The following is a 22,841-nucleotide window of genomic DNA, read 5'->3' on the forward strand; positions in this document are numbered from 1 at the left end:
CAGAGAGAAGTCACAGCCGTGACCCATCACTGGGATAAGTGAGTTCCCAGGGACCTGGTCTAGGCACAGCCTCATCCTGGCAGCGGAGAGAGGAGGAAGGACCACGGCACCACGCTCTACCCCACCGCCTTCTCCCCAGGTACCTGGCCAAGCTGTCGTCCGTGGGGAGCATCTCGGAGGAGGAGACGTGCGAGAAGCTCAAGGGCCTGATCCAGAGGCAGGTGCAGATGTGCAAGCGGAACCTCGAGGTGATGGACTCAGTGCGCCGAGGCGCTCAGCTGGCCATTGAGGAGTGCCAGTACCAGTTCCGGAACCGGCGCTGGAACTGCTCCACGCTTGACTCCCTGCCTGTCTTCGGCAAGGTGGTGACACAAGGTGAGGGAGGGGCTCACAGAAGACATGGGGGAGCCAGTGGTGCAGGGGTGGGGGTGGGAACATGGCCTTGGCAGGGGACCCACGTATCGTGAGTGGCCAGAGCCAGCTGTCATCTATCAAGCTAAACCACATGCTGGTGGAGCCAGGGCATAAGGACCCAGGTGGAGGTGGGGGGGAGGTGAGAAGGGCGTTGGGGTGGTAGGGCTGGCAGATGGGTGCTGTTCTTTGTAGGGGGCAACACTGTACCGTCTACAGCGTTTTGGCCCCCAAGCTGCTGTCCCCATTTTACAGAGGAAGAAACTGAGGCTCAGGCGGGGGAAAGGCTGGATTGGCCCAGAGCTCCTCAGAGGGTGAAGCTGGAGCTCCAGACCCCCAGCCCCGTGTTTTTACCTGAACACTAGGCCTCTTGAGGGAGCCCACCTCGTGCGCCTGCACCTTCGATGAGCCATGTGAGAGCCTCGGCTTACCCAGCTCTGAGACCAGGGAAGAGTGGCCCCCTGTTTCTGTCCTGGGAGCGGTCAGGTCAGGCCCCGGAGGGGCAGTCGCTTATGCACCAATAGCACAAACTAGGGACCAGACGCTGTTTGAAGTAAATACTAACTCATCTGGCCCTTGAGGTAAGGTTCCATGTTGCAGATGAGGAAACTGAGGCATATGGAGGTTGAGTAACTCACCCAAGGTCACAGAGCCAGCAAGTGGCAGAGCCAGGGCTTGAGCCCATGCAATCCAGCTCCGGGGTCTTGCTCGTACCCGCAGTGAGAAAATGTTGTGATGGAGGGGACACAGGAGCCTTGGGAGCACAAAGGTGGACTCCTCCCTGGACCGGGACTGGGTGCTCAGAGAAAGCTTTCCTGAGTTAGGCCCTCTGCTGAGATGAGAAATGTGAGAAGGCATTAAGCCAGAGGAAGGTGGGCAGGGCAGAGAATGTTCCATGCAACTGGAAGGCTCCTTGAGAGGTCACTGGGTCAAGCCACTGCCCTCGAGGAAGTGCTTGAAACCAGCTGCCTCTTTTTCTACTTCCTGAGCTTGAAACTGACACTCCGGAGCTACTACCAGTCGACAGGGCCCTTTGACTCGCTAGGCAGCAGGAGGGCAATGCCTGGGCCAACCTTTGTCTTGGCACCTGTGGTCCTGGACAGCTAGGGCTGCCGGGCTTGTGGCAAACCATTTGGATGTTGTTGGAAACCAACTGTGATAGAAATTTGGATGCAATTCTCCTGGGAGCTGGCAGAGGCCGAGAAGCACCATCATGCTTGGCATTAGTAAATATTGCTGCTCTGGAGAAGTGGCAGAGACCTAGTGAGTGGCCTGGTAGTGGAGGATCTCCTTGGCTGATGGTGCCACTGCCAAGGCCCTGGGACTGCTGTTTGATGAAGTCCAAATACTAGGCTCAAGCGGCAGGCCCTAAGCACAGTAAGGTGCTCGCACGCAATACATGTTTGGTGTTTTAGGTGCAGTGGTGGGTAGATCAGCAGGGTTTCATGTGTCAGGCTCTTTCACACCCCTGTGCCTTTGCACATGTTGTTTCCTCCACCCCAAATACTCACCCCTACAAACTGGTGGTTGCTTTTTCCTATGAGGCTTTTTATAATTATTTCTTTATTTAAATGTTTCATTTATTTTTAATTAATCTATTTTTCCATTTACATCCAAGTTACTTAGCATATAGTGCAACAATGATTTCAGGAGCAGACTCCTTAATGCCCCTCACCCATGTAGCCCATCCCCCGTCCCACAATCCCTACTGTAACCCTCTGTTCGCCATATTTAAGAGTCTCCTATGTTTTGTCCCTCCTCCCTGTTTTTGTATTATTTTTGCTTCCCTTCCCTTATGTTCATCTGTTTTGTACCCTAAAGTCCTCATATGAGGTCATATATTTGTCTTTCTCTAATTTCGCTTAGCATAATACCCTCTAGTTCCACCCATGTAGTTGCAAATGGCAAGATTTCATTCTTTTTGATTGCTGAGTAATACTCTCTTGTATATATACACCACATCTTCTTCATCCGTTCATCTGTCGGTGGACATTTGGGCTCTTTCCATACTTTGGCTATTGTTGATAGTGCTGCTATAAACATCTGGGTGCATGTGCCCCTTTGAAACAGCATACCTGTATCCCTTGGATAAATACCTAGTAGTGCAATTGCTGGGTCGTAGGCTAGTTCTATTTTTTATTTTTTGAGGAATCTCCATACTGTTTTCCAGAGTGGCTGCACCAGTTTGCATTCCCACCAGCAGTGCAAAAGAGATCCTCTTTCTCTGCATCCTTGCCAACATCTGTTGTTGCCTGAGTTGTTAGTGTTAGCCATCCTGACTGGAGTGAGGTGGTATCTCATTGTGGTTTTGATGTGTATTTCCCTGATGAGTGATGTCTTCTTTGGAGAAGTGTCTATTCATGTCTTTTGCCCATTTCTTCACTGGATTATGTTTTTTGGGTGTTGAGTTTGATAAGTTCTTTATAGATTTTAGATACTAACCCTTTATCTGATATGTCGTTTGCAAATATCTTCTCCCATTCAGTTGGTTGCCGTTTAGTTTTGCTGATTGTGTCCTTTTCTGTGCAGAAGCTTATTTTGATGAGGTCCCAATGGTTCATTTTTGCTTTTGTTTCCCTTGCCTCTGGAGATGTACTGAGTAAGAAGTTGCTATGGCTGAGGTCAGAGAGGTTTCTGCCTGCTTTCTGTTCTAGGATTTGGATGCTTCCTTTCTTAAATTTAGGTCTTTCATCCATTTTGAGCTTATTTTTGTGGATGGTGTAAGAAAGTGATCCAGGTTCATTTTTCTGCCTGTCGCTGTCCAGTTTTCCCAGCACTACTTGCTGAAGAGACTGTCTTTATTCTATTGGATATTTTTTCCTGCTTTGTCAAAAATTAGCTGGCCATACATTTGTGGGTCCATTTCTGGGTTCTTTATTCTGTTCCACTGATCTGAGTGTCTGTTTTTGTGCCAATTTTTTGTAACTTTTTTAAAAGTTTATTTTTTGAGAGAGACAGAGAGCATGAGTGGGGGAGCAGCAAAGAGAGGGGGACAGAGAGAAGCCCAAGCAGGCTCTGCACTGATAGCATGGAGCCCGACACAGGGCTCAAACTCGCCAACCTCATGACCTGATCCATTATCAAGAGTCAGACGCTCAGCCAACTGAGCCACCCAGGTGCCCTTGTATTTTTTTGTTTTGATATAATTTTAAATGTACAGGCAAGTTACAAAACAATGTTTTCACCTCCAGGTGATGGATTTATTCAGTCAGCTACTTTTCTTTTCGAGGTATAATTGACATACAACATTATATTCATTTCAGGTGTACAACATAATGACTCCACATGTGTATATGTGAGAAAATGATCACCAAGTAGGTCTGATTGGCACCCATCAACTTTTAAGTTAAGATCTTTTAAGATCTACTCTCTTAGTAACTTTCAAATAGACAACACAGTGCTCTTAGCCACAGTCACCATGCTGTGCATTACATCATCATGTCTTACTTATTCTGTAAGGCTTGTACTGGAGGCTTATACCTTTTGATCCCCTTCACCCATTTCACTTACCTCCGCACCCCCTCGCCCCCACCTTTGGCAACCACCAGTCTGTTTCCTGTATATACGAACTTGGTTTTTCCTATGAGGAGTTCCCATAATGCTCTTTACCTAGATTCACCAACTGTTTTCATTTTAGCCCATCTGCCTAATCAATTTCTCTCTCAATCTCTCTCTCCTTCCCCGTTAACACATAGTCACGCACACGTCTAAACCATTTGTGTTCACACAGCTTTCATTACACCTTTTAGACTAAACCTTGAACTGTTCCATGGCGAGGTGATGTCTCATTTACCTGTTTCCCAGCACATGGCAGGAGACAGTCAATGGATGTCATCCAATGACAGAAAGCAAGTTGGAGCAAGGACTCAAAAGGGCAAAGAAAGGGAGGCATGGGTTCGGTGCTGGCCTGAAGCCAGTGAGCAGCCCCGTGGAAAAGTGCCTTCCTCACCTGTGTTTGCAGCAGGAGGGGTTCATCCCTGGTTCCGCAAGTTTGGGGAAACAGAATCCTATCAGGCTTGGCTGAAAACAGCTCTGGACTAAAGTCTGAGCACCCAGCGCCCTCGAGGCTGAGTCATGGCAGCCACACAGGAGGCAGCCACCAGGGCTGTCTGGAGGAGGAGTCTGAGCTCCGTCTCCTCACTCTTGCGTTCCTCATGGTCCCCCTGGCGAAAGCCGTCTTGGGAAAGTCTTGATTTGTCCCTACTGAACAAGAGGAGGCATCTGCAGGGGGAGCACAGCAGGGGTGACCTTGGAGGAGTGGCATCACCCCTAGTGGCAGTGTCCTCACGTCAGTGAGACCAGCACATGTGCTTACCATATAGGGCCCATCACAAAGGTCCCATAACACGGTGGGGTGGCAATCCTGAGTGCCCACCCTGACCAGGAGAAGCCATCCTCACGCCAGCTGCTATCCCTGGGGACAGCCACAGCGGCGGCGGCCAGTCTGGGCAGGCCTCTTTGGTGGCCACCAGCTTTTGGGGTGACGGCAAGGGTGAGCTTGATTTGGTGCCCACATTCATGAGCTGCCTGGCTGGGGTCAAGACCTCAGACATGGAGGAGGCCCAGGAGCCAGGCTACTCAGAGAAGAAAAGGAACCCCTTTGTTGACGGCCACCTGTGTGCCGTCTTGCATCAGAGCAGCCTCATGACAACTCTGCATGTGTGGTGTTCCCCCACTCTACTGCCAAGAAGGGAGGCCCGGCGAGCAGAGGGTGGTGACACACACCCAGCTCTGGCACCTGCCAACTCTTGGCCCTGAGATCCCAGGCAAGGTCCATCCCCTCTCCTAGCCTCATAAAGTGGGGACAATCAGGACCAGCCTCCTGGGATTTCCATCAGGATTCAGAGACAATGCCTCTGAAGGGCTAGAGGACACTTGAGCCCCACAGGCGGATACTGCCTGAGGTCTTGCAGCCTCTAGCTCTGCACCCCAGCACCCACACCACCTCCACCCTGCTCCGGGCCTACTGAGGCAAGATGGGCAGTAAAATAATGGTGACCAATGAGGACCATGTAAGTGAGGGCCAAACTGTGTGCTCCAGGCAGAAAAATCCACCAGAAATCTGGGGAAATTAGCATCCAGTGTGGCCAGGAATGAGGGCACGTGGCAGTTCTTGGCTGAACAGGTGATAACTGCCAGATGTGGGACGGCCTGTGTGTTTTAGTCACTGCTTTGTCCCTGAGTCTAGAGTAAGCACCTGCACATAGTAGGCCACTGATAAATATGTGTTGGAGGAAAAAAAAATGTTTGAGGATGGGAGGGAGAAGCCAGAGTCTGGCAAGGGTTCAAGGTCGCCATGAACAAGATACACTGGGGTCTCAGAGCAGGCTGCCCAGAGCATGGCAGGGAGAGGTGGGCAAAGCAGTACAAACTCCTCTTCTCCTCTTCCCTCCTGTGGGCAATGCCGTGCCTCTGCCTGCCTCTCAGCATCTCAGTCTGTGACCCTGACCAAGGAGGAGGGGACTCAATGAGCCTTGAGGCCCTCCAGCCTCTGGCTGCCATGGTTGGGAGGTGATGGGGTGCCCTGGCCGAAGCAAAGCAAGGATTCAAACCCAGGCCCACCTTCCCCACCTCTGTGTGTCTAACATCATCTGGACACCTTTACTGACTGTAACATCAGGCTAGATTAAGAAGTAAACGCCTTTCGGGGCGCCTGGGTGGCTTAGTCGGTTAAGTGTCCGACTTTCGCTTAGGTCATGATCTCGCGGTTCGTGGGTTCGAGCCCCACGTCGGGCTCTGTGCTGACTGCCAGCTCAGAGCCTGGAGCCTGTTTCAGTCTGTGACTCCCTCTCTCTATGACCCTCCCCTGCTCACGCTGTCTCTCTCTCTCTCTCCTAGAAATAAATAAAAAGCATTTAAAAAAATTAAAAAAAAAAAAAAAAAAAGAAGTAAACGCCTTTCAGTCCTAGGCTGTGACTTACCAAAACCTGTCTTCTCACCTTGATCTCAATACTGGCATCATGTTGGGCCCAGTGAAGGTGAGAACATGCCCTCCTTCCGAGCGACCTCCAGGCCAGCCTTTAGGTGCCATCAGATTGTTACAGGTGGGCTGGGGTGGCTTCCCAGAGACATTTCACCACTGGGAGTTCCTTAAGGACAAGTCCTCCTCATTTTCCCCAGAGCTCAGCATAGGACCAGGCTTGCAGTGGGTGATCAATAAATGTTTGGTGAGGGAGCGAGCAAGGGAGGAAGGGTCTCTACCCTAAGGAACCCAGGCTCACACACAGCCAACTGCCTGGCCTTCAGAGTGTAAGGACCCTAATGATACCTGTTCGCAAATGAATAAAATGGCATTAATCACGGCAATAATCACCAAGTCTGTCTCAAGTACCCAGTAAGTGCCAGGGACTGGACTAAGCACGTTCTTTATTTTACCTCATTGGGTTCTCATAACTACCTGTTGAGGTCAGTACTCTTATCAGCCCTGTTCTATGGACAGGAAAACTGAAATCACACATCTAGAACTGGCAGAGCAAGGAACAGATCTGACCTGCGGCTTGAACATCCCGACTCTTTTCCACTACCCACCCCCGTCTCCAAGGGCTGCTCTGTGTGCCGCCCTGTGCTGGGTGCTGGGAGGCAAAGGAGAAGCATGGGGACAGCCTGGCCAGACAAACAGGCAAGACACCTACATGATAAAAGTACCCGCGGCCTGATTCGGATCCTGGGAGCAGGTCGGCCAGCTAGAGTGCTGGGGACCCTGGGAGGTCCAAGATGGTGGGCAGGAAATGTGGGAGAAGGGTGGGGTCTGGCCTGCCTGCATGGCACTATCTTCCCCTTGTTAGAGTTGGGACAGTGAGGCTCCGAGAGGAGAGTGACACCATTAGTAAGAGTCTTAATTTACTCTTTCCTCTGTCCTACATCATCTCTTAAATCCCAAAGGCTTCCTGGAGGTGGTTTCAAGAAAGGGTGAGCCTTTGCAACTAAGAGAGCAAAGGAAACTGGGAGGGCAGGCCGGGTGCAGGGAAGGGGAGAGCACAGGGCAGTGTCTTTCTCAAAGCCCAGTGCCTGTCCTGCCCCACCTCCTAGGACTCCCTCCACCCCACCCCGGGTCTGCTTTGGAAACACATGAGTTATGCTCAAATAACCCTTCCACCAGGACACCCGCCTGGTGCCCAGGGGATCACTATGCCTGTGGCTTCTTTTCCAGCCCAACTCGGCGTCCACGACTTCTTCTCCAAACATTTCTTCCTGCTCGAATATCCGTCCTTCCCACATCTGGGAGGGCGGGGGCAGGAGGGTGTCACACGTGACATGCTCAGAACGGTAGGGCCTTGACTCAACCAGGCTTCAGTTCTGGTCCCCGCTTAGCTGCTGACTGGCTGAGGGACCTGGACCCCGGAGCCTCACCCCTTCCTCCACAGAGCAGGGCTGGAGAGAGCTGGCTGCCCCGGTTGTCATGAGCCATAGACAGTGCTTGGAAAGGCCCTGCACTTAGTAGTCCTCAGAAAGGGGAGCTATTTCTGGGTCCACAGGACAATTCTGAATTCCCAGCCCCAGGCAGCCTTGGCACCTTGGAAAGATGGCATGGAGGTGGGACCCAGCGGACACACGCTGGAGCCCAGGGAAGAGGAAGAAAGAAGCCAAGTGTGGAGAGGGGCAAATGGCCTCATGGAAGGCGGGTGGGTTGCAGGGCAGCTACAGGCACCAAGAGGTCTGCCTCACTACCAGCTCTGATGTCCCAGGAGGACAAGGCCAGGCCTGTCTCCCTGCGGCAGACACCCCCACCAGGGAGCAGCTGTCTCCCACAACACACGGGGATCTCCCTCTGTGAGGCTTGTAGGCACACCATAGTCCCCTTGTGTCATGGCAGTCTCTGCCAGGTGCCCCATTAGTGAGCAAAGCTCCAGCCTGGGCACCCAGGCAGAGAGGAACAAGGAGGGGCCTGGAGTCTGCAGTCAAAGGGCTGGGACCCAGAGCCAGTTAGAAAAGGCTGGCGGAGCCACTGCTACAGGCCTTAGGGGCATGGTGTCTCAGCCATGTTCTCCAGGTCTTCTGGGGCCTCCTGTGTGGAACAAAGGCCAACTGGTCACCATCTCCCAGTGAGGAGCCCACAGGAGGGACTGAACTTGTCCTACAGCACGTAAGATTTAGGGTAGACCCAAGAAAGCCCTTCCTGGCTTCTCACACAGGAGGTAGAAAGAGATCCACTGCGAGTGTACTCCTGCAGGCTCCAGGTTCCATGAGGAGGACAATGTCAAGGTTGAAAGCTCTGGAGCCAAGCTTCCTAAGCTCAAATTCTACTTCTGCCCCTTCCTGACTGGGTATTGTTGGTCATGCTGCTTCACTACTCAGTGCCTCAGCTCCTTCATCTATAAAAAGAGGATTAAAAGTCTCTTCTCCATAGGTTCATGAAGAGTATATAAATTATGTCAAGTCCTTAAGTCAGTGCCCAGCACAGACAGAGCTCTCTATAAGCTTTAGCTCTTACGGTTTTCCAGAATCTCTTCCTTCAGGCCCACTCCCAAGCTGCGAAAACCAGTGTCCTGTTCCTGAGGCTGCAGCAAGGGGGACCTGGAGTCCTGGTAGATAGAGGTTGGTTTGGGGAATGAGGCAGAGGTCTCCCTGAGCAAACTCACAGGGAACCTGGCACACCAGGGCTACCAGCACTCAGGGGAGATGAGCCCAGACGTCCAGGGAGGGCCAGGGGCTCCCCGAGAGCCCAGAGAAGTAGAAGTAAGGGCCATGCCCAGCCAAGAGCCGGGGCCACCCTCCCAGTCCCATGGGCCCTATCTCCTGCTTTCCCTTCCCCCTTAGTCTTTGGGGCAAAGATTTGTGCTGGTTCAGGCCTGGAAATACCAGAAATACCAGAAACTGAAGTCGTCCCTCTTTGGGCGGCCACAGCACAAAACCAACCAACATGATCCTGCTATTAACCTCGATTAACTTGGAGAGGATTCTACCTCAGGCTGTCGAGGCCCCGTGGCCCCAGCCAAGCCCCCTGATGCTGGCCCAAAATGGCCAAGCCAGGACAGAGGGTGGGCAGTGGAGAGGGGCTGGTGGGCGGTATCCCCAGCTCAAGGGCCGAACACAGAACAGGTTGTCCGAAGCCATCCACCCCAGCGCTCAGCTTCTGCTGCCTGTCCACAGACATGGGCACAGAGGAGGTGATTGTTTCCTTCTGACCACGGCAACTGCTCCCAGGGGCAGCCAAGAGCACAGGCCTGGGTGTCACAGTGGTAATTGCCAACCATGGGGCCAAAACCTGCCCCCTCCACTCCTGCGGACACAGACACTCCAGCAAGAGACAGAAAGACAGTCACGAGCACACAGAGGCCCTCACAGGGCGCAGAAGAGGAGCAGGGCTTGTCTGGTCACACACCCAGGCAGCCACGCGCACATGCACTACACACACACACACCCCACCACCACCACCACCACTACCCACAGCCCCAGAAAGAGGCTCCACAGCAGCTACACCCCGAGGCACAGTTCCTAGGAGGATAAAAACACCCATTCAGGCAGGGGAGGAGGGCAGGCACCAAAATAGAACCACTAAGAAGTCATGGGACGGAAGGGGAAGAACAGGCAGCAGAGGCGGACAGACCTGTGTTTGAGTCTTGGTTCTATCACTTCCTTGCTGGGTGACTGGGAGCAAATTACTTCCTCTTCCCCAAGCTGCCCTTCATCTGTGAAATGGGCACAAATAAAGCTCCCCGGTAGCAGGGGGCATCCTCTCCGAAGCACTGGTCATGGTAAACAGTAGGGGTTGTCGCTATTACGATGTGCTGTCACAGAGGTGTAAGGAAGCAAGACGGCCTCAGCAGAAAGGGCTGGGGCGGGGGGATGGCACAGGGGGCCAGCTGGGGGGTAGGCACACCTAGAATGCAGGTTTTAGAGGGAGCAAGGCCCGGGCTGCTGGTCCAGCTCTGCTGCTTCAGGGCTCTTGCAGTCTGGGTCCGTCAGTTCACCTGTGAGCCGGACCTGTCTCCATATGATGATGTTAGCCACTCGTGTCGATAGCGTCCCCCGTCAGTAAGGGCACTGCAGCCAGACTATCTGCCTGCTCAGCCATGTGTTGTGTGGCTCGGGACAAGACAGCTAATCTGTCTGCAGATTCCTTACCTCATGGGTGCTGAGTACATGAGCCAACTGGCACACATGCAGCGTGAACCACAAGCACACTAGATGGCCGGTCTGGGCAGACACGCACAGTGTCGAAGTACCCCCAAGCCATCGGGCCGGCCTGCTTCCCCATCTCCACGGGCGTGCCTCGAGGGGCTCCCAGGTTCTACTCCCCACAACAAAGGAGGGAGCTGGGCGGAGCACCGGGACCCAGCCCTGCCCTCCGTCTGCCTCCCACAGGGACTCGGGAGGCGGCCTTCGTGTACGCCATCTCTTCAGCAGGTGTGGCCTTTGCGGTGACGCGGGCATGCAGCAGTGGAGAATTGGAAAAGTGTGGCTGTGACCGGACGGTGCATGGAGTTAGCCCGCAGGGTAAGTGTGGGAGGTGGGGAGGGCCGTGAGTGGTAGGCTGGGGGGGGGGGGTGCAAGTCCCCCCCCATTCACCACGGCCACTGTATACACCCCCCTCCCCCCCTGCCGCACAGGCTTCCAGTGGTCGGGATGCTCGGACAACATCGCCTACGGCGTGGCCTTCTCCCAGTCCTTCGTGGACGTGCGGGAGAGAAGCAAGGGGGCCTCATCCAGCCGCGCCCTCATGAACCTCCACAACAACGAGGCCGGCAGGAAGGTAGCGTGGCACTTGCCCTGCCACTATCACCACCAGGGCGGGGGCGGGCTCGGCAGGGAACCCGGAACACTCTCCCACCACGTGCCACTTGGGAACGGGTGTGCAGGCTCCCACTTGCGTGGGCCAGAGGGGTACGGGGCGGCGGGCAAAGGAGCAGACCGGTGCGCGGGTGTCACGCCACAGCGCGTGACACACACACACCCTTAACAAGCAGTAGAGCTAGGACTTGAACCTTGTGTCAGCGCACAGATCTAGCATCTGCCTTCTCCACACCCACTCCTCAAGGTTCCCCTGCAGACTCCCTGCAAACGCAGCCGCTGCCGCCGCCATGCTCTCTCCCATCCCAGCCCCCATCAGGTCACTCACCACTCAGTTCCATAACGATGCCCTTTGAAAGGCTTCTCTTCCATCAATCCAAGTGCCCCAAGGGCAGAGATAATGTCTTCGACTGTCCCCAACACAGCTTACTAGCCCAACCCGACACACAACAGGTGCTTTAATACAGAAGCAGGACACTGTTCTCCCATTCTGTGGCATGCCCCCCATCCCTGGCCCCGCCCCAGCCTCCCCTGCCATCTCCTGATGGCCCCTCTCCCCTCCCCACCCCCTGCAGGCTATCCTGACACACATGCGGGTGGAGTGCAAGTGCCACGGGGTGTCGGGCTCCTGTGAGGTAAAGACGTGCTGGCGAGCCGTGCCGCCCTTCCGCCAGGTGGGCCACGCACTGAAGGAGAAGTTCGACGGCGCCACCGAGGTGGAGCCACGCCGCGTGGGCTCCTCCAGGGCACTGGTGCCACGCAACGCACAGTTCAAGCCGCACACAGATGAGGACCTGGTGTATTTAGAGCCCAGCCCGGACTTCTGCGAGCAGGACATGCGCAGTGGCGTGCTGGGCACGAGGGGCCGCACGTGCAACAAGACGTCCAAGGCCATCGACGGCTGTGAGCTGCTGTGCTGCGGCCGGGGCTTCCACACGGCGCAGGTGGAGCTGGCCGAGCGCTGCAGCTGCAAGTTCCACTGGTGCTGCTTCGTCAAGTGCCGGCAGTGCCAGCGCCTGGTGGAGCTGCACACATGCCGGTGACAGCACCAGCCCTGCGCCAGCCACCACCTCGCGGCCCAGGGAAGGCCAGTAACTTAAAACAGTGCCCCCGCACCTACCCCAAAAGATACTGGTTGTATTTTTTGTTTTAGTTTGGTTTTTGGGTCTTCATGTTATTTATTGCTGAAACTAGGCAGGCGGCCCCGAGGGCACCAGCCAGGGCCTCCCTGAAGCCTGGGCCTTTGTGGCTGCCACTGACCAAAGGGATCGCGCTCGTGCCTCTGGCTATCCACATGTGGCCACTGCTGACCACTCAGTTGTTATCTGTATCTTTTTTTTCTACTTAGAGACTTAAGCTGGTAACAAGGAGTGTTGGTCACATGCCTACTGACCCTGCCATCTAGGGAAGGAGGTGGCCCCATGGCAGGGGGAAATCAGCGCCATTCTGAAGGAAGCCGCACCCCTGCACATACACACTGGCCCCTGGCAGCTTCAGCCTGGCAGCCTGGTCTCTAAGCTCCCTGGACAGGGAATGGGCAGAGACTAGTTCAAGGGCAAAGGGTTCATCTGGCCCTCCATGGGCGGCTAGAGGTTCAGTCTCTATGGGACCTTCCAGGCAGGAAGAGCAGGGGAGACAAGGTCAAGAGAAGGCCCTAGTCCCACCCTGGAGCCCAGCCTGCCCAGCCTCCCCAATCAAAGCCACCACTCCCTGGTTGCTCCCAGGAAGGAGCACCAGCTGCCACCCTGGACCAGAGGTCCCAGCCAGGCCTTTGCAGTAACCCCTCAAGGTGTGTCTCCTCGCAGTGCCACTCGTCTGTGAGATGAAGAATGGACATCACTCATGCAGAGGAACCAGCCAGTGGAAAAGCCCTTTCCCATCCATTATTTCACTCACTGAACCAAATTTACTGAGCAAACACCATGGTCTAAGCCCTGTGCTGGGCCATCCCATAGGACGATGACAGCAGTCCTGGGAGATACACAAGACAGAGATGCCTGTGCCCATTTTAGAGCAGAAGGGGCGCTGCTAGGCCAGGTCCCAGAGCAAGCTAATCAGAAGCACGGCCAGAAGAGCCCTCCAGCCAAGGTTCCTCCTGGGCACCTTACCCAAAGGCCCAGGAACTAGAGGTCTCCCTGAGTCTGAGCCTTGGGGAGGGGGACACTGGCTGGGGGAAGAGGAGCCAGGAAGTAGCAGGAGTCACAGACCACAGGCTAGACTAGAAGCCACATGGTTCCAGGGCACAGAGGAGGCTCTGAGGAAGAGGTGGATAGCTAGAAAGCTGACGAAGTGAGGTGTCAGCAGCCGAGGCACCCCCGCCCCCAGGTAGCCTGGGTGCTGAAGAAGAGTCCCCCAGAGAAAGCACCAGCAGCCTGGGGCCAGCCCTGTGCCCCAGCCAAACTGGCAGGAACACAGCCCAAACTTCTGTGAGCAGGACATGCACACAGCAAGACTTGGCCTGACCCTGCTGCTGCTTCTCAGATGGGATCCCAACCACCAGAGAAGCTCGCTCCCAACTGCCCCTTTAATGTGGCCCCAGGCTCCTGGTTCAAAATCTTGAGCTCTGGGGTCCCCACTGGAGGTTCTCAGACCCCAGGCTCTTGGTTCGAGGGTTCCATGTCTGAATTCAAAGTCCCAGATTGAGAATATGGGCTCCGGCCTGTACAAGCTCTCCTCCATGCCTTGTGGTTTGTGCCTCCGGGTGCTGGCTTCCTCACGAAGAAAGGGTCAACACCCTTGGCCCCAAGCCAAACTCTCTGCTCAATGTCCATCCAAGAAGGCCAAAACCAAGTGAGATGCTGCAGCCACACTGGAATGAGGGGTAATCTTGGGGCAGGCAGGCTCTGATGTGGACGAAAGCTGAGCCCACTAACTGTCCCCACAGCGGCCCAGCTGGGCTCACTGCTCCTCGCTCCTCGGGCAGGCTCTGTTCAGCTGTCTACTCAATGCCAGGGAAAATGCCATCCCTCCCTGGCAGAGGCCAGACCCAGACAAAGAAAGCATGGGAGAGCCCTCCCCCTCCAGAGACAGGGCAGAGCCACTCTCCCTCCACCCCCAAATCCTGTCCTCAGAGCCAGGGGCCTGGGAGGTCCAGGCTGGATGCTGGTACTATGGATTCTGCCCCAGGAAGAAGTGAGGGTCTTGTCCCCTCACAGGCTTCACCTTTCCACCTGCTTGGGGGCGCTCTCAAAAAAGGTGACCACCCTGGAGTTCTGAAGGGTATGAACTCTGTAAAGCAGAACTCTGTAAAGCAGGTTCTAGGAAACTCTGCCCAGCCCTACCATCACCAGCATCCCAAAGGCCAAAGGGACCCACAGACACAGGAAAATGGAGCTTCCCTGGAAACACCCAGCTCCCAACTGTCCCAAATAAAGAGGAGGCCTGAGCCCACGCCTTACATAGCCCATCCGCTCTGGAAGCTGGCCAGGGGACCCAAATCCTGCCCAAAACCCTCTCCATTAGTCTCCACAAGGCAAAGGTGATGTCCTCTGAGGCCAAGGGCTAGATAAGCCCCAGCTCTGGATGCTGCTACCCCTCTGCTGCCCGTACCCATCCTCTGATTTTTATACTAGGCCCCTTGCCATTGTGACACCCCCGTGAAATAGTCTGATGCACGATAAAATGATTATTTCTTTATCTTGTAATTGTGAAAGTGACTTTCTTTTTGTAGAAAAAGGGAGAAGAAGAGAGATGTGGGGAAGGACATGGAAAAGGCAGATAAATAGTTACAAATTCTAGATATGGGGACCCTCCTGGGCCTCTTTCCTTCTGAACAACTGGTTTGATAGCCACACAGAAAAAACCCACCTACATGCTGTCTAGAATCCCCCGTTCACACATGAGGCTATAGTTGCATTTCATGGAGCCACAATCAGCTATTTAAGCCTTGGCTCAGAACCCTTCTTAAGCGTTGATATAGAGGATAAACAGATACGATGAGAGAGGAGGGTCTGGTGAAGTGGGTGCCAACAGAGAAGGTAAAGAACAAATTGGAGAGAACTTAGTTCCTGCCCAAGGACACAGGGATCTGAGGTCTGTGGGCTAAAAGTCCACTCGAGAATTGGAGCCTGGTCAGGATGAGAAGTCTGGATGGAAAACTCCGTGTAACTCAAGCCAGAGCTGCTGGGAAGACCCAAGGTGGCTTCTCAGGAACCTCAGTCTAGTGAAGTCCTTACCAAGGGAGCCATGGCCTGTCTCCCCAGTCCCCACCCCCTGTAGCAAATTCACACCAGCCTGGAAGCAGTTAGATGGCTATGTGCTTGGCTTTCCACAAGTTTAGTGGGGTATAATAAAAGGGCTGAGGCAAGTGCTTTTAAGACAGCAGAGTGAAGAACTGGGGAAGGGAACAATGGAGGGAGAGAAGGATCTAGAGTATGGGTGGAGAGAAAGGACACCTCGTCCTTAAATCAAGGTCAAGGCAGAGTGGGAAACTGGTGATATAGAGGGTCAAAGACGGCTGAACAAAGAGGTGATGGTCTCCATACTCAACCATATCCTAGAACTGGGAAAAAGACCCAGGCTTTACAATTGAACAGACATGGGTTAGAACCCAGTGCTGCCACTCCTTCACTATATGAAATATTGGGTAACACGTCATCCCTCTCGGGGGACTCATTTCCTTCTTCTGATATTAATATGGGGCTGCTCCCCCTGCCCCAACTTCAAGTGGGGCTAAACAGTAATAGAACCTGTTTCTTGGCGATGTTAAATAAAACGCATAAAGCTCAACAAATGGCAGCTACTATTATGAACATTTCTATTCCCTTTTCGAGAATGTAGAAGGCAGTTAAGGTGGCTACAAGGAAGAAATGAGAGACCGTTAGGAGCTAAAGACAGGTGATCCTACTTTGGCCCCATCCCCCAAATCAGAAACCGACAGATGTCTCAGGACAGAGATTCCCCAGTCAGGAGACAAGAGAACCCAGGGGTCAGGATGCTCAGGCAGCAGTAAGCAAGGCAATGGCAAAGCTGCGCCTAGACACCAGCATGAGAGGCTGAAACTAGGTCTCAATGTGGCTGAGAAGCAGGGCTAGGACAGAAAACAGGGGCCAAGGAGTGGAGGAAGGAGTGTCAGAGCTGTAGGAAGCACATGTAGTGCGGCCCAGGGGCTCTACCTATGAGGATGAAAGGCTTTCAGGCCTCTGAGGCAAGGTCAGCTCATGGAGAGAGCCTGTGTCCAGATCCATTCCTGACAGCTGTCCTCACAGGTCAGGCCTGAAGGTCTCTGGGAAAGCTGGGAGGCTGTGATAAAGTGGATGTCCTTCTCAGCACCGGCCTGACAGCCAGTGGCCCAAGAAACGTCTAGGGAGGCCAGAGGCAGAGTTTGAGGTCTTGGGCCAAGGAAGGGCAAGAGAACACAGGCAGGCAGAGGGGAAGAAGGAAGTACAGGGTTCTGGACAACTCAGAGGGGCTAAGAATGAGAACAAGAGTGAGGGAAAAGCAGAAAGTTGGGAGGAACAACACAGGAACAGAGAGGAAGACACAGAAGGAGAGAGAGAGGACAGTGCTGAGGGACCAGAGGATGTCCGGGCAGAGGAGCCCAACAGCTTCCTGGCAAAAGGAGAAAGTGCTGAGCTCCAGAAGACGTCTGACTCAAGAAAGGAGGAGGGGGTCTAAGGGATGTGAGGGAAGGGGAGGAGTGTGGCCTGCCCTGGCCCAGGCAATGACTTCATAGGCATCTCCCCCCACTCCTTCCTGAGCCGCCAGCCCTGGTGACCCCCTGCCCGCATCTCAAGGGTCTAGGCCAAGCAGGCGCTGACAGGGGAGAGAGGGGGCCCTCCTGGGCCCAGGCCCCCAAGCCTGGCATAGTGCCTGCTGGGGAGGAGGGGCCTAAAGGCCCAGCCCTTGTCAGCAACCCGGCCGGCACTTCGGAGGCAATTAGCAGCCCAGCTGAGCTAATCCCCCGCCTGGCGAGGCCAACACAAACAGGCCCAGGCCGGGTGCACACTCGCCTCCCTGTTTGCTGAGGGGCCCGGTGGTCCGCCAAAAATAACACCAATAACCCGGGGCCTTCTCTAGGTTAAGAGGAGGACCGGGGCCTGCTGAAGAGCTGACAGTGCCCGACAGAGCATACTCTGGCCAGGCGCCCCAGCTGCCCCAGAAAGGCAGCCACTGTTCCCAAGCCTTGGGCCAGCCAGGAAGAGGAAGCTGGACACAAGGAGCCATATACTCTGATTCAGCACCCGCCCCCACCCCTACCCATGCCACCTGTGAGGGAGAAGGGCCAGCTCAGGCTTGCACTGACTTGGCCAGCCTAACAACTGAAGCCCAGAGGGGCCTCGGTCCTCTGGTCAGGACCCAGGGATTGCAAGCTCCATGCTGGACACAGGGACTAAGAGACAATTCAGACCCAGACCCTGCCTTTGAGGGGTCCATGGTCCAGTGGGAGACCAGACTGTGTATGACCTTGGAGGAGGGCCAGCCTCTAGTCCCACGAGCAACACACCCAGACTTGGAGAGGCTAGGGAAGAAGCCCCACAACCAAGAAGACAGAGAGAGACCCTGGAGAAGACAAAAACTGAGGTCCAGAGACTGACAAATGGGGTGGACGGCACCAAGGGAGGCAGGAAGGATAGGGAACAAAGTTTGGCACAGGCTGGTCCTGGACCAGGAATTACTGGACGTAATTAGTTCAACCCAGCAACTACTGGGAGAGCCCAGGCCCTAGACAAGGCCCTACTGCTTCACACTTCTTGATTCCACCTCCAACAGCCTTCAGCCAGGGACCATCTCCTTTTTGAGTCAAACCCTCCATCTTCAATTTGGTTCTTCCATCTACTCAGGTTCCTCTGGACTCCGCAACATCAAGAACGGCAGCCTCCTTGGAGCTTCCACTTGGGAAAGTGACACAGCCTCCCAGAATGAGCAGGGCTCCTCAGGACGCTGTGATCATCAATATGCAACAGGACCACACTGACTAAGCACCGACTGACCATGCGGTCAGACCCACACTAACCACCACCTACCACATTATCCCATGTAATCATCACAAGCAAGCAACAGTACCTAAGTATTTCCTATTGGATAAACCAGCTGAGAGGCAGTTTCATAGATAAAGTGACTGAGGCCCACAGAAAGAAGAGACTTGCCTACAGAGTTCATGTCTTCAGACTCCTAGTCAGGATGGAGTGTGTCACCAGGCCTCTCCTCCAGTCCCACCACTGTCCCCATTTTCCCTCACCCCACTGTTGGCCTAGACCTACCTTTGACAGTCCTGGGCCAAAGGGCCTCCGAGCCTTGAGGCCACCCTTCCCCACAAAGCAGCGTTAGGTCTCTGGCTGGGCTATGTCAACTCTGTCACTCTGCTGGGGACCTATACATTGCTCTGTAGATAGCTTTCTCTAAGGCTAACAAAGCCACAGCTGGAAGCAGTAGCCCTGCCCCCTGCCCTGGCTAGTGTGGCAAAAGAAGGTGTAGGTCCAGTTCCAAGCCTGCCAGAAAGGCCATCAGGCTCTCGACCCCAGCAGGAAAGGGCTGACAGTCCGGGGCCTGAACTCTCTTTGGGCTGCTCCCGCACCTGGACATCTAGCCTGGATCAAGGTATAACGGAGTAGATGACCCCTTTTTCCCTTCAGTTCAGCCAAAACGGGAGCTACCTTTCAAAAAGCTCTTTTACTGAGAAACTGAGGAAAAGCATATAATAAGTACACAGAAACAAGGAGATTCCTAGGCAGGACTTAAGCAGCACCTAACCAGTGCCCTATGGATGCTACCTGTCCCTTCCTCATGAGGCCCCTTCCAGACAGCAGGACCTCAGGTCTCATTCCCACCCCACTGCTGACAACCTGTGGAGCATGAAGCAAGCTAATAACGTCTAAATCCCATCAGTAAAAGAGAGATGAAGACAATGGCAGAGCCAGAACCAGACCCAGTCCTGTTGCAAAGCCTCTACCCCCACCCCGTCTTCTCAGCTGCCAGGGAACCAACTGCAACACTGAACGGGGAAGGGTTTCGTGGACTGTAAGGGACACTAATGGCTGTCATCAGCCAGCACGTGGCTCTTTAAGAGTGACGGAAATGGTGCTAGCGTGCAGGGGTGGCACTGTAGGTTCCCAGCCCTGTAAGGAATTTGCTGGGTCTCACTTCTCCTGGGAGTCTTTCCATCCCTTCTCCTCCCTCCTTCCAGCACCTCCAGAAGCCTGGGCCTCCTCCTCACGCCCTTCCTGGACAGCGGCGGGAGCCACCTGGGAAGCTTCAGGAACGGCTGATGGTTACCGCGGCCAGGACAGGGTGCGTTGCTGCCCCTCTGATTCATCACAGAGCTGGAATAAATCCAGAGAAGTGACCACGAGGATGCAAGGCTGCTGCTAAGAATTCAGACTACTTTGGTCTGGAAAGAGGGAGCGAGAGGGCAGCTCAGTCATTCAAATCAGAAGGGGATAAGGGAAGGGACTTTAGACTCCTTCAAAAGAGCAGGCACAGCGTTGGTGGCAGAAGCCTGAGTGCCGACGTGGCACCAACACGGGAATGAGCCTCTGCAGGCCTTTTGCTAGCTGGATGACCTCACATGAATTAACCCCCATGAGTTTCAGCTCACCCCCCACCATACCATTCCAAAGGCTACTGTGAAAACTGAACCATAATCGAGGTGGGTGTCCAGGAAACAGTCCCATGTCCCAAACCCCTCACTTCTGGCCTAGGACATGGACAATCCTCTCCCCACTGCCCAGTTAGCATAGCCATGTGTGATGACAGCACCCCACACACACCCCACTCCTCAACTCTCAGCAACATGGCACAGATTCCCAGTCCCCAAGCTGCTCAGGCACCCACCTGCCACCACAGCATGCCTTAGTGCGACAGGAGGCCCCCAGAATGGTGAGGAGAAAAGCAGGTTCCTCATCTCCAACTTGCCTTCAAGAGTCAGCACTCCATCCAGCTCCCCAAGCAGAGGCATCAGCTCATTAGCAGGAAAAGAAGATCTCGACCTTTAGCCCATTATCCCTTGCCTTTAGAAATAAAACTTACTTTGTTAGCTCTGACATTTTAAAACAAATCTGGTATCCGAAATAAGCCCTTCAAACTACATATGCATTTGTCCACGGGCTATTGGAACGCTTCCCCCCAAGGGTGTCTAGTGCTTATAAGCTCTGGAGTCCAATAACCCCAGGTGTGCCGTGTCCTGGCTGTGTGCCTCAGGTAAGTCGTTCGACCTGCCTCCTGGGTTAGAAAGTGAGCTACTGTGAAGCTAAAGCACGAAAAGCACTTTGCTCCCTGCCGGTCATTCAGCCGGCACTGGTACTCAGCCATTAAGCTAGTCCCACTGCTATTAACATTACAGAACGTTCCTGCAGTCCCTCCCCACCTTGCCCTGCCCATTACCCTAAGCCTGGCTCAGCCAGGCGTTTCAGGACAGACTCCCCAGATTGCAGCTGGGCAGAGGACACATGCTACAGAAAAATGGGCGGGGGCCCCTCCTGCAGATCTGTGCTTCCCCTGCGGTACAGGGCACACTACACCACACACACTATTGCTCACACTTTCATATCCTCCCTCTCAGACGGGGATCTCTTTCAAGGTGGAATCTAGATCTTCTATTTTACATGGGCAAAGCAGGGGCAGGGAGGCTGCTGTCCAGAATCGCTGAATGAACGCCAAATGAACCAAGGCATGCATTCCAGAGAACGCAAAATGCAGCCACCTGCGGAACGCCAGACCGGGCTGCCTGCCTGGCGAAGGGGTGCACAGGAGTGGCCTCAAAAGCTAACACCACAGCCACATGGCTGTTGTTCTGGACCCCTTCTCCAGAACAAAGGAGGCAGGAAAACAGATCAAACCATCTTCATCCACTACTATGCCTGGATGGTGGGACCTCACTACCCTTTCAAGGCCCCAGAGAAGAGCTGCAGCCTGGGTCCACAGGCCTGGTCCCTGCGCAAGGCCTCCCCAGAGGGCCAGACCACACGGCTTCGTTATAAATGACGCCCTGGACAGCCATCTGACCCATTGCCTCGTGGTCTCATCTCCGCGTCCCTACAGCCTCAGCCAAAGACAACAGTGTGGACTCATTTCTTCAGGGCCCAGAGTGAAAGGCTCCCCAGCACCTGGGAGCAGCTGGAAGTTGGAACTCAAGGACTCATCGCTGCTGGTCTCCCCATCCTGTGCCAAGTGCATCTGTAAACAAGCCTTCACAGTGGCTCCCTGCAGCTGTTCCCAAGGGGACAAAGGGGAGAGAAAAGCCAGTAAGAATTAGAGCAGCCCACAGCTTGCAAGTAAGAACTGGGCTAGGCAGAGCCAGGCCTGGAAGATGCTCCCTGGGTATGGCCAGTCCTGTGCTGCCAGCCCTGGGCCCAGAGCCTGAGATGGATTTGCCACTGCCCGGCACTGCTGCCCTGTGCCAAGCTGCTGGGACCCCCAGAGGCATGAGCCCTGTGTCACACTGCTGTAGGTCCTGATGTTTTACTAGCTGGCAGAGAGGAAGAGCTTGCTGGGGCGGAGATGCCTCGATGCTGGGCTGTTGTTCGTGATCCTGTTTGCTATAAAACAGCCAGACATTCCTAGGACCTGGAATCGCGCCGAGGCCGTGGAGCTAGCTTTCCCGGCCATATATCTCCAGGCGGGGGACAGGCCTGAGACATCTGAGATAATAAAGACATGATTGTCTCAGCCCTGGGGCTTGTCTCCCTTTTGTCCCAGGGCCCAGCAGCCAACAAGAAGTTTAAAGACATCCTCCCCCTTCTCCTGGGAAAGTACAAATGAATCAGATTCTATCACCCCTGGGGTGAGCTTCCCAAGAACCAGGCCTGAAATGCCTGCTCTCAGCTCACCAGAGCACAAGGCAATCGAGGGTCCATTCATTGGCAGCACCCAGGAAAGACTGCAAATAACCCAGATACACAACAGTCACTCAGGGGCATGCCTTCTCTGTGTACACATCTCTAATTCTCACTAGCCCTACAGCATAGCAACTATGCTACTTTAGGGATGGAGACACTGAAGCTGAGAGAGGTTATTGGACTTGTCCAAAGTCACAGCTGTTCGATGGCACAGATGGTTTGAAACCTAGATCTGTTCTACCCCAAAGCCTGAGACCACTGTGGTAATTCTACACTTCCATGCACATGGGCTTTTACCTGTTCCTTCTTTCCTCATGTCCTGCTTTGCAGCCCCAAAGAGGGTGGCTTACCCTTTAATATGTGATTGGAAAACTTCAGATGAGTGAAGCAAAACTCAGACTCTGTAATCTGGAAACCAAATCTGGTTTGGAAGCCGCAGCTGCCAGCCTGGTCTCCCGCTGGTCATTTCCACCTGAATCTGAACAAGTGACAGCAACAACCTGCCCCAAGGATGCGTGGCTTCACGGAAGGAAAATGGACATAAGAGGTACTAAGGATGAATCTTACCCATTTCGTGAATTAGTGAAACGCCAGTCCTACCTTTTCTAAACACAGAAGCCACTGGGTAGAAAAAGGGCATCATCCACACGGAGGTAAGTTGCCCAAGCAGAGAGGGAGCATGGAACTAAAAACCAAAGATTCTGATTCAATCTGTGAAATCTTATAGAAGCTGAACTCTAAGTCAGTTTTCTCACTTATAAAATAAACACCTGTTCTACTGCCTCACAGACTTTTTGGAAGATGAACATGAGATGTTATGACCAATGCATGTTTTTTCCCCCTGCTGGATTCTTCTGCATTCCTGACCCCCTCTCTTTTCTCTGCCTCTCTTCCGTTCAGACATCTGAACTCAATATGTGCTTA

General features: G+C 54.1%; 1 protein-coding gene across 3 annotated transcripts in view; it reads left to right on the forward strand.

The window, feature by feature from the left end:
* The window catches only part of WNT4 (Wnt family member 4), a 29,553-nt gene extending 14,767 nt beyond the window's left edge, over window positions 1–14,786 (forward strand). For 2 of the 3 annotated variants that reach the window (XM_039234068.1, XM_039234053.1), the window contains exons 2-5: window positions 140–375; window positions 10,717–10,848; window positions 10,962–11,104; window positions 11,718–14,786. In XM_039234068.1, coding sequence (XP_039089999.1) covers window positions 228–375; window positions 10,717–10,848; window positions 10,962–11,104; window positions 11,718–12,185 — 891 coding nt within the window. In that variant the 5' untranslated portion in view covers window positions 140–227 and the 3' untranslated portion in view covers window positions 12,186–14,786. The remainder of the gene's footprint in view (window positions 1–139; window positions 376–10,716; window positions 10,849–10,961; window positions 11,105–11,717) is intronic. The other variant, XM_039234062.1, reaches the window with a different exon arrangement.
* Window positions 14,787–22,841: the final 8,055 nt, after the last annotated feature.

This window comes from Hyaena hyaena, unplaced genomic scaffold (assembly GCF_003009895.1).
Source record: "Hyaena hyaena isolate Hyena2069 unplaced genomic scaffold, ASM300989v1 scaffold_3, whole genome shotgun sequence".
Lineage (NCBI taxonomy): Eukaryota > Metazoa > Chordata > Mammalia > Carnivora > Hyaenidae > Hyaena > Hyaena hyaena.